This window comes from Anoplopoma fimbria, chromosome 8 (genome assembly GCF_027596085.1).
Source record: "Anoplopoma fimbria isolate UVic2021 breed Golden Eagle Sablefish chromosome 8, Afim_UVic_2022, whole genome shotgun sequence".
Taxonomy (NCBI): Eukaryota; Metazoa; Chordata; class Actinopteri; order Perciformes; family Anoplopomatidae; genus Anoplopoma; species Anoplopoma fimbria.
In genome coordinates this window covers 8,902,152-8,914,366 of record NC_072456.1, presented here as the reverse complement: position 1 = coordinate 8,914,366, position 12,215 = coordinate 8,902,152, and the positions used below count along the sequence as shown (strand labels likewise).

General features: G+C 39.3%; 1 protein-coding gene across 1 annotated transcript in view; it reads left to right on the top strand.

The window, feature by feature from the left end:
- The window catches only part of bcar3 (BCAR3 adaptor protein, NSP family member), a 42,790-nt gene that overhangs the window by 21,471 nt on the left and 9,104 nt on the right, over positions 1–12,215 (top strand). Inside the window, exons 5-6 of the mRNA XM_054602370.1 lie at positions 10,520–10,648; positions 12,074–12,199. Of these exons, the coding sequence (XP_054458345.1) occupies positions 10,520–10,648; positions 12,074–12,199 (255 nt within the window). The remainder of the gene's footprint in view (positions 1–10,519; positions 10,649–12,073; positions 12,200–12,215) is intronic.

The window sequence follows — 12,215 nt, the reverse complement described above, 5'->3', positions numbered from 1 at the left end:
ATATTCACAACTTGTTTCCACTGTCCCTAAGTGGCAAAATATAATCAGTTACTGCAGGTTGTAAGATGGAGAACACATTATTTACTGTGGCTTACCATTTCTCTCGTATCAGCTCCACTATACAGTAAAGTACCTATTGAAAACAAACCTACACATTTAATTACATTTTATATGACAAAAAAATGTCATCTTTTACCCTCCTTTGACATGTTACTCTCTGAAGTTGCTGAAACAGCTCTGCTCTCTTGAGTTTATTTGAAAGAAACAACAAATATAGAAATAGAAAACATAGAACCTCAGCACGCCGACTTCTGTCCCTCGTTGTTTTTACAAAGCATTCCTGGAGCGACGGATATGTGTATTTTAAGGTGGACATTTAGCCTAGCTGGTGATTTGTGGCTGCTCTGGTTGGCAGTAGTGTGTGTGTGTGTGTGTGTGTGTGTGTGTGTGTGTGTGTGTGTGTGTGTGTGTGTGTGTGTGTGTGTGTGTGTGTGTGTGTGTGTGTGTGTGTGTGTGTTGCCCCAGGGAATGTTCTACATGTATTTCCTCCGTGGATCCTCAGAGAGTTCACACTGTAATTAGTGGCTCCATTTCCTGCGACAGAATATTCCTTTAACTGGTTGCTGCTGGGATGAAACCCTCAGATTGTGTGTGTGTCCTTGTTAATGTATCTGGCTGTTTGTGCGTGTACATGGTTGTGCCTACACTGGATATACACGCTTGTTTTTGTCATTTTCTATGTACTGGGTGCCCATATGAGTGTGTATATGTCTGTCTGTGCGTGTGCGTGTGTGTGCATGTATGTGAATTGGTGGGAAAGTTGGGGCACTAAACTAGTGTGTGGGTGTAATTGCTCAGTAGTCATCAAGTAACACAAACAGCCAGCTATTTATCAGCGTCACTCTTCAGGATACACACACACACACACACACACACACACACACACACACACACACACACACACACACACACACACACACATACACAAACACACACACACATACACTAACATCTAGTTACTCTTCAGTACAGGAACATACAGCCACTTGTCATTAAATGTTTTTACATGGTTGTCGTCAGTGTCTGGGAGCTATTTGCTGCAGATAAATCTTGCCAACACAGGAAGTGATGTATTTTCTTCTTTGGTTTGTTTTTATTAAAAGAGGAAGAGCTATGTAGTTTGGGAGAGCAGTAGGGGTAACACAGATCACAAAACCCACGTTTCGGATCGTATCACGGTTTTGAGTCACGGATTGGATAGTTTTTCGGATCAGTGAAGAAAAGGCTGGGGGGGGGGGGGGGGGGGGGCGAGGAATTTTACTTTGCTTTCCATTTATTACTTATAGAACTTCAAGAACACTTAAAGCAAAGTACTATGGGCCATAGTCTTACGTGAACACAACAACATTTAAGATGTCCGATGTGAAACAAAATAAAAACTTTAAATTAAACAGTCAAGAAAACTCAAAGCAGACTAGAGCTAGCTTAGAGTGTTTCAACTAAATGTTGTAATAGAGGATTTCAGGGGGTCTGAAGTGTCAATCAAGGGATCTTATACCCCCTGAGATTCACACACTGACTGTATGTAAAATAAAATACATAAATGCCATGAAGTCTGAGGTCCATTTTTAATATATCAACTTGTGATGGGCAGTCTAAACTATTTTCTGAGTTTTTATAGACTAACCAACTAACCATTGAATCAACAACATGATGGTCAGACTAATGAATAAAGAATATAATCATTAGTTTCAGCCCTAGATGCAAATTATCTTGAGCCCAAGGGAATCAAAAGTAACAGAGAGTGATATTTAGTGTAGGCGGGGCATTATAAGATCCCTGTGATGTATGCAAAATGTGCACTATTATCTATGTGCCTATGTTTATATTTTTCCATCCATCATCCATGTGCTTTCAAGAGCAAGAGAGAGAATCTGGGACACTCCCAGTTCGTCCACACACCATTGGCTCACACCAGATCACATGGGTCTTTCTCTCACCCATTTATGGAGTTTGTGGGGGCGGGGCAAACGGAGGGAAAAGTGTGAGAAAGGATCTCCAGAGCTGAGTGAGCAGTGGAGGGTTCACTCCGCGGGGGACTGTGGAGGAGAGGGATAGATACGGTAGCCATCCTGATGGGGGATGATGGGGCCTGAGGTCGAAAGGCTGTTCCTCCTGCAGATTCTGACTTATTGTAGTTTATTCACATCACATCTGTCCCCACTGCAAATTGTTTATCTCACTTTAGCTTGTGATGGAAGTTCTCCCTGGAAGAGGCAAATCGGAATCGTTAATGGACTTGAACATTTTTGGTTTGTGTGATTAAGGTGACTACAGCTAGTATATAGAGCTGGCTGCAGGCAGCAGTTGGTTACCCAGTTAGTTCTGACAGTCAAGAAAAGTTACCAAGAATGTCAGAGGGATGCAACCTCAAGACCCTGACAGCCGCTCTGTGCTGCTTCTACCACAAGAACTCTGTCATCAGTGCAAAGGTGAGAGGAAGGGGAGAGTGTTTGTAAGTATGGCTGCAGGTATTCGCACTACAGGTTGCGTGTCAGTGTCTTTTTATCAGTGTTTGTGTGTTAAATCCTATATGGCAAGGGCTTTTGCAAGAGCTCATGTGCAGGTTTGTATGCTGCAGCCTTTGCTCATGCCTTTATTTCTGCTTTACACTCATTTAGTTTGCGTGTGTGTGTGTGTTTTCAGTGAATTAATAACGTAACTTTTTGGAGATTTGCTTTTGTGCGAGCATGCATTCTTTGGGCTTCCCATTATCTGTTGTTATCGTTTAAAGGAGACCACAGGAGGCTGTGCAGTCCACAATGTGACATTAGAAAAAGACATTATTAAAAAGTCATAGCCTCCACATTGCAGGGTAGAAAACAATCTAAATCTAATCCCACTGAATAGTCCTCCTCTTTCCCTCGCTCTCTCTGTGAGTTGAACACTGGGCTTTTATTACTCGGACCAGACGCTCTCATAAATGACCGACTGTTTGACTGTCTGACTGTGTGTGTGAGTGTGAGATATATAGCCGGCGTCATCCATAACTAGTGCTGGCAGACAGACAGGGCAGTGTGTGATGGCGAGGGTGAGACACAGATAGTTCTAGAAGCAGAGGTACCAGGACGAGGTTGATGGTCCTCATGAAGATGATAAATTACTAACTTGTGATAGTTCGTCTTCTTTATGACGTCATTGGAGTGCATAAATGCCATTAAGTTGATTGGATGGAGCGACCAGCGGTGCATCAAGCTGAGGTGACTGTGACCGGTGGCTTTTGTCCCTCTGTAGATGAGCCAGTAGCTTCTGTGCCTCCTGGAGCACATTTACATCAGCTGTTAAGATGAAGTCTGAGGCGGAATAAAGAAAAATGCATGTTTATGCAAGGTGTGATCGCATGTCACATGTGATGGGGTCTATGAGAAAAATAGGAGATCAGATTAGAATCTGTAGGATTTCTAGATGTAGTTTTGTTTCAATTGATTTTTATTTAGATGACCATCAGCTTCAACGGCAACTGTTGCTCTTCCTCATTCCCAGTAAATCTTTATGATTCTCACCCAGAGACATTATAAAATATTAATAAAGGAAATGGAAACTAAATGAAAACTAAACCAAACTTTAGGCTAACATGTGTGAGAATGGGCAAACTCCATTGCTCTTTGTAATCCTAAATTAAAGTGCGAATTGAAACTTTCCTCAAAAAATGTACCATTAAAATACATTGTCCAAGGAAACGTTGATTCATGACCAATGCCTCAATTCGTCTCTTCCTCTCATCTCAAATAATTAACTCACATGACCAAAGAAAGTCCTCAAAATTGAACTCTGTCAGTGTGAAGCTTTGATTTCAAACCTTTAAGTCGTCAATAATATTCTGTGTCAGAGAAACTAACAGACTAATGCGGAAATTAGTACTGGACAACCAAAATATTGTTTTGGTTTCTTTACAGAGAGAGTCAATCTGTTAATGTCGGTGTCTTCTTTGATGGGACTTGAATTCGTCATCTGCACGTGTTATGTGTTGTTTTCTTATCATCGGATCCTCTCTGGCTCTACAAATGTCCCTCTAGCGCTGCCTTTTCCTCCATCTTTTCCCAACACACTCATGTCTCTGTTTGTCTTTATCGCTCTATCTGTGTCTTCCTCATGTCTTTATTTTTGATTCCAAAGAGCCCGGGGTTTTATTCCATTCTCGTTTCCCTCTCTCCGGTCTTTATTTTCTCCTCCATCTGTCTCTTTGGGAGGTTGCCATTTAACCACAGAGAGCACTCTTCTTGTTTCTGTGTATCAAAACTAACTTGTACTTCAATCATGAAAGACCCCATTGACCCATTTTAAGCCCTCATGAGACAGCAACAGAGACAATAATCCAGCAGATTATTTTATATGTTTTGCAGTATGTGCTCAGCAGCACAGTATGTAATTGTATAATACAGATTACACGTGTTCCCACAAAAATAAACAGCACAGTACAGTAACAACAACAAAGCTGTTGGTCGACCTTCCATTGTTTGTTGCAGTATTAGCCTATTGCTATATCTCTTCACAATGAAAAGGAATTTATTAAGAGTTTGAGAGTGTTTTAGCTCTCAGCACATCAAGCACTACAAAACATATCCAAAGAGTCTTGTACCTGATGACAGCTTTTGTGAGCAAATCATTTCCCATATTTTTTCTCTGGATACAAATCTCAAATGGATCTCTAAACCTAAAGCTACAACCTCACACAGCAAAAGTTCATCTCCCAGGCTCAATTTTTGCTCAATTTAAGTCTTTCAACAACCAGATTTGATTCAGTCTTGTTAGATACAACGACCTTAAATGAACATGTTATTCGTAAGTTACACTTTCAATTTGCAGCTCCACAGCCTCCACTCTTTTGTGAAGGCTTCTCACCAGATTTGGGAACCTGATGGAGAGATTCAGAAGCCACTTAACCAACAAGATAAAATTACTCTTTTTAAAGCTTGTGAGCAAACATTCCTTGTAAATATAAAATTATTTTTTGTAACTGTGTGGACTGCTCCTTATTCCAGGTTTAATCAGAAAAAAAAAGGATTTTAGTGAACAGGTTCGGTGAAATTTGTTTGAAAAGTGTGTTTTTTTCTATAATCATTTGGTTTTCAGAGGTCTTCTTCACTTTCAGGATTTAAACCAACAAACTACTGGCCTTAACCTGCTTCTCAAATGTTTGGAATGAAAAGAATTCAGAAAATTAAAACAATCAGGACAGGAAACCTGTCTTGTTGCTCAATTTAATACATTTAGATAAATACTAAATACAATATATAATCCTAGATGTATTGTAAATGCTGAAACATACACACACACACACACACACACACACACACACACACACACACACACACACACACACACACACACACACACACACACACACACACACACACACATACTCACACATACATAGCTATACTTCTCAGAGATGTTTGTGATGATGATCCCCCAGTAGCTGTCCTGGTCTAAACACAGGAAGAAGCCTCCATCTAGTTATGAGTAAACAGGAAAGGTGGGGACCTTGTGATCGTGTAGCCAAGATGGGGAGATCCTGAAATCAAAAGATTCAGACTCATTAGCTTTCATTAACCTTCCAGAGCCTTCATAATGTCCATCCAACCAAAAGTACAGTAAGAGAAAGAAACAGTGCTCCTGACTTTAGAATTTCCCCAGCATTGCAAAACATTTCATTTGTGGTGAAAGGTGAAGAGTTGGAGGTGTTTTGCTGAATAATGAAAAGTTTTTCTCTACTTTTCTCCTGGATGTATTTTTCTGTTGCACTACTGACAGGTTTTAAAACTTCACGTTGAGTTAATTTGACAGCTGGATGGATTCATGCAGTGCAGTAGCTGGAAACAGCAAGAAACAGAGTGCCGCAAGGAGGGGGAGGGACATAAACTGAAAGGGGGGAAAGAGAAAGATAACGAGGAGAGGAAATACCAGATAAACAGCAGACCAAACTTGTTATTTTAATGGTGGTGATGATGAGGATGATGGCCATCAGTTGTTGTGGCAAGACTGGAAAAAAAAAACATTCAAACCTTATTTTTCATAAATTTGATTTTTGATCCACATTTTATGTTAACATGATTTCAATTGAGCTTGTTCTTGTAGCTTGTTCTTGTCACCTGTTAGATCATTTCTTCATAGCTTTAAAGGCTCTATTGTTAGTTCTCATCCTGCACATTCTCAGATTAAAATAGTTTTAGCGGTAGGTCAATGGTGTCATCCAGGAATCTTCTATCCTGTGCTTTCTCTCAACATGATGCAGTACACGTAGGATTTGAACGAAACAGGGATTAAAACGTCCAGTAGTGTGTGCACGTGAGCACGTCTGTGCGAGATGATGAGGACTCAGAATTACAATGCTAAAAGGTTATTTGTCCCCACCTCGCTGAACTCAAGAGGACAAGCAGCTTACAGAGTTGTCCGCTGCTTCTGATTGGTCCATGCCGGCTCAGACTGGATTGTCACAGCTAACGGAATGACCTGGTTTTGAACCCGAGCATCATCTCCCACTGTACACACAGAAACCCTTTCAAGGGTTTAAGGAGGTACTTTCTATTCATGGAAGAAAAAAAAACAGGCAACCCAAAAGGATTTCAACAGTGATTGGATTTCCTCGAAACAATACTATTTTTTTTCTCTGTCTAAAAACTGCTGCACTTGAATGCTTAGTAAGAGATTATTGTTTTGGCATGACAGTGTTTTTAGACATTGGAGAGAATCTGTATGTAGTGTGTCTAAGCAATATATACATATTCATTAAATACATGGTTTATAACACACTATAATGTTGTCATAATCAAATATTAAGACATTTGTAAGTTAGTATTAATGTACAGTATTTGTCAACAATTCTCCCATGAAGGAAGCTTTTTTTAATGTGTGAGTACTAATAGAAGAAGAGGAGGAGAAGTAAGAGAGGAAAGGTAATAAGGATTTTGAAAAGGCAGGCTGGTCAGTACAGTCAACTGTACTGTACTGCTGTGTCGTGGTCCATATGCACACGGTGGTACAGTTTAAATGCAGCTGCTCCCTGAGGATGACATCATATTGCCGGGTCTTATTAAAGGCCAGCCTATAAAAAACACTCCTATCCACCATTTCTCCTCCTCTCTACTTCCATTCCTCACCGTTCACTCCTTTACTCTCTCCCTCTGTCTAAACTCATCTGTTTCTTTCTCAGTTCTTCTTCTTCTGTTCATCCTTCCTTTGCTACACGATCCATTCCCTCCCTCCCTTTACGTCCTCAGTCATCCCTCCTTCCATACATCCTTGTTCTCTACAGCACTCATGGCCATTGGCTGCAGGTGTAAAAGCATTTTATTGTTGTAATGAATCACAGATGTGACTATAAACCATAACACAAACAAAACAAAAAAACAAAAGCCAGCTCTTATGCTTTTGGTTTATCCAGCTCAGAACCAGTTTGTCTCAGTCTAAATGTGTTGTGTAATGCCGGTACAACAGGAAAAGCATGCTGCCCAGGCGTTAATGGTTTAGACATACTGCTTTTTAACTGCAGCGTAACAGAGAACTAAAACAAAAAGTAAAACAAAGTAAAGGTGATGCAACCTTTAAATCTTAAGTACAAATCTCTCTCCTCATTTCTGCCTCCCTGAGCCTTAAACAATAACGCCGCTAAAGGGGGGGCAGCCTGGTATAACAGCTGAAAAAAATCTGGCTGGCCCATATTGATCAATAATTGATAATGAAGTGTGCAACACACTGACCTATAAATTGCTGCTGATTGTCAGGCCATAGCCTCAGTTATATTTGGCAATAGAATTTATACTCTAATGCAACACAATGTTGTTTGGATAATAGTTTATCTCCTTGATTCAAGTGGGTAAAGTGAAGCTGTAAAAAGCAGAATAATAACAGATAAATGGAAACTAAAATATCAGGTATCAAATGTCTATTCTAAGTTTTCATTATATATATATATATATTGTTTACCTAAATCACCCAGATATTATAAAAGATGTATTTTACGCACAGAAAAACACAAATAAGATTTATTTTTTTCAGGAATTGATATTGTTGTTTATTATGAGTATTCTTTATCCTCTACTCTGCAGATTGAATGAACAGATGATACTTAAAACAAAAGGTTACTGAAAAGTCAGACTCCGTTAAATAAATTGGTAAAAGGAAAGTAAAGAATAAGAAACAATCTTAAACTACAGAATGTATCTCTGCAAATGATAATAAGATTTGTTTGATTTTCTTAAAAAAATTGATAAAAACACAGTTTGCACATGGCCAAACTACTTTGCAATCATATCGCACATAGGATCATATTCCATACAGTGAAATCAATGCAGCCGCAGGACTGATGGCTCAATGATGAAGCCTCTAGTACCAACAGAAACACAGTCATACAACACAAGCCAGCCAGCACAGACATGTTGCCTCTGTTTCAAACTACAAACAAACAAAATCTGTGTACGAGCATAATGACGCAGAGCCTGGTGTGTTCCAGTCAGTTGTTTTTATGTGTTGAAGCTGTAATAGGATACGCTGATTTCCTGTCATATGGAGAATTTACGACTGAGAGCTGAGGGGTCTATGGTAACGACTTTAGAGAGAGACAGAACATATATAAAAGAGAGAGAGAGAGAGAGAACAAGCGGTGTCAGATGAAAGGATGCACAAGGTTTCAGTTTCATGGGGACATTATAGACTTATTTCCAATTTCATGTATACATGGTTCAATAATTAAGTGTGTTAATGTCGGCACTCTTGTAGCTCACTGTAAGTTCATTCTGCCTTTGAACCTCTTCATCCATGCAGTTTTGAATTAAAGTCTTCTTGAGAGAGTCTTCTAGGCTTTAAGATTCAGTGTCCTCGGGCACCTCTTTAAAGGTCGCTACAATTAAGTTGCAAATATATAATAAAGCATTATGGTATCATAAAACTGTGGACCAGCAATAAAACCATCCTCCAGCTCAGCAGCTTGATGACATATAACCAACTAGTTTTACCTGTCAACTCTAAGGGAAAGTTCAGGGAAGTGTTTGCATCACTGGAGTACCTGTGTGAGTGTGTGTGTGTGTGTGTGTGTGTGTGTGTGTGTGTGTGTGTGTGTGTGTGTGTGTGTGTGTGTGTGTGTGTGTGTGTGTGTGTGTGTGTGTGTGTGTGTGTGTGTGTTTATGTACGTCAGGTGAGGGTGTGTATGGAGGCAGGTCTGGGCAGTTGGGTTGGGCCAGGATAGAAAGCACAAGAGAGGAAAATCCCAGAGAGAGAGAGAGTGTGAGTGTGTGAGAGCATGCTGCCTGAGAAAAAGACTTGTGTGTGTGTTTGAGAGTGAGCGGTTTAATATTAGAGATACAAGTTTCAATGTGTTTGATATGAAGTGTGTATTTGATTGAGGGAGAAAGAGGAAGCAATGGAGAGACCCAGCAGCTGTCATGTAAGTATTTGTGTTGTGTGTGTGTGTGTGTGTGTGTGTGTGTGTGTGTGTGTGTGTGTGTGTGTGTGTGTGTGTGTGTGTGTGTGTGTGTGTGTGCGCGTGTAGTGGTGCAGGTGGTTGTGCTGACCCTGCATCCTGTCAGGTTGTTACCAGATTGTTCTGTCCTTCACTTTTCAATTGTTCAAACTTTTTGGGTTCGCTGGATTTTACTGACTGATCAATCACTGGATCATCTGTCAGGTGTCTGAATAAGATTGAACTATTCGTTCTCCCTGTCACCTGTGTTTTGGGTTATTTTCAATAACCCAAATTTGGTTTCAAGCATATATTGTGTGTTGTGGGTTGCACAGAGGCGAATAATTTGCGGCTGCAAGGTAAAATTTAAGGAAAAAAATTGTCTGAAACAAACACGGTGTCCCGGTGTGTGTGTTTCTATACGAGTGTGTCTGTTTGTTTAGGCTTTTTGTTTAAGTAGTTTCAATTTCTGTTACAGGTTCTTTAAAATCTTTTCAATTCATCCAGCCTTCATGTCATGTTATATAAGTTGAGTTGGGCCATATTTTTAAACTGCTGCTGTGATTTGATGTTTACTGGACTGTTTCATTTTGCCTTTGAATAGCAATAGTAGCACCTTGACTTTTTCCCTTCTAATTGAATTACTATTAAAAATGAAATTATTGTTATTATTACTGAAATTATTAGTAGTAGTAGTAGTAGTAGTAGTAGTAGTAGTAGTAGTAGTAGTAGTAGGGGCAGCAGCAGTTGTAGCAGTAGTAAAAGTATCAATATCAATAAATGCATTTACATAAGTTATAGTGCTTTAGCCTTAGCTTTGGCTTTAGCTTTGTGACTGAGGTCTGAATGAGGGTTGTCGTTTAGTTGTTGAACCAGAGATTCCTAACCTGGGAGTTGCAAGTTAAATCTGAAAAAGAAAATAATAAGTTTATAGGAAACTATACAGCATTAGCTATCATCAAAGCTGTGGATGGATGAATCAAGACCCTGACGTCTCATCTGTGTGATTTTCCAAAGAAGTCCCTTTATTCAGCTGTGTTTTTGTATATTTTTTTATCACAGTTCTCCAGAGATCAGTTCATCGTGGACTGCCCTTCAGAGAAACTTCGCAGAGAGCTGGAGGAAGAACTAAAGATGAACTGCGAGGAGCCGCGAAGCCACGCATGGTACCACGGAGCGATTCCCAGACAGGTAACACACGCACACATGAATCTGAGTCATGAGTCCCTCCCTTTAAAAGCCTAGTTGAAAACTTGTTGAACCAGATCACCTATTATTAGACCGCCACACTGCACACACAGTGCTTACAGAAAGATTATAACTTAAATAGTGGCCTCGGCAGCGTGGTCTGGGTTATAACATAAGGTCAGTGCATAAAAAGCTCTTTCTGTGTGGTGTGTGTGAACGAGAGAGAGAGCGAGAGAGAGAGAGAGAGAGAGAGATAGAGAGATATTGTGTGTTCCCTGTGAAAGCCTACTCTGAGATGTAATCATTTTTAATAAGCTCCTTCCTTTGGCTAAACTAAACTACCATTATATACTATACAAACACTTGCTTAATTAAAGTCTGTAACTGTGTGTAAAGGATTATATTGTGTGTGTGTGTTTGTGTGTGTTTGTGTGTGTGAGTGAGAGAGAGAGAGAGAGAGATAAACAGGAGAGGCAGTATATTTAACAAGAGTGTGATGGATACAAAGATAATCATTTTCCGCTCATTACTTACCTGTCAAACCCAAATACAAATTTGATTTCCGAATGAAATAATAAATCTCATGACGTCCTGCAGCCCTGCTTTTAATTGTGCATTTGTTCAATGAAGTAAATGCTTTTTCTAAAATGTAATATTTATCATCTATTCTTGTTTCATAACAACTGGTGAGTTTTGCATTTAGACGTGAATAAGATTTTATGTTTCCATGGAGCGTTGCAACATAAGTATAACATAACTCAATTATTTGATTTATTGTTTTGCTTATAATATGTTCGAAAATTATGAAAATTACCATTATAAAATACTCAAATTGCTTGTTTTAACTCACCTACAGTTGAACTTACTATGATATATGAAAATCCGTCCAACAAATATTTTCTGTTGACTAATGCACACAAAAGTTGGGTTTGACATTTTTAACCTTTACTGTACTTACTGTACTTTGACAAAAAAGAAAAGTCTATAACTAATGTTAATCTGACATCTTAAACTACAGTCCGGGGATTGTGCTGAAATCTATGGAAAAAGCAAGTGAATGGAGTTATTTTAATTTATGTTTCATATTATATACATCCTTATAGGTTTAAAATGAATAAAAGAGCACATTTTCCATATGTACGTTAAGTTATTAAATATAAATGTAAAAATCGGATGATTTTCTAAATTCTGTAAGAGGTTGAGGCTTTAAATATCTTCACTTCTTACATAACCGCTGAAACCAGCCGGCACTGAGCTCATAAAGAACGTTACAGTATAACAACCCACCATTATTAGATTTAATTAAATGTTTGGACTATAAACAAACACGGTGTCCCTGTGTGTGTGTTTGTATATGTGTGTGTCTGTATGTGTGTGTGTCTGTGTGTGTGTGTGTGTACCTATATGTAATCCTCTGTGTTGTTCCAGGTTTCTGAAAACTTGGTGCAGCGTGACGGAGACTTCCTGATCCGTGATTCGCTGTCCAGTCCAGGAAGTTATGTTCTGACTTGCCAGTGGAGAAATGCTGCTCAGCACTTTAAAATCAACAAGAAGGTAAAACCATGTGTAT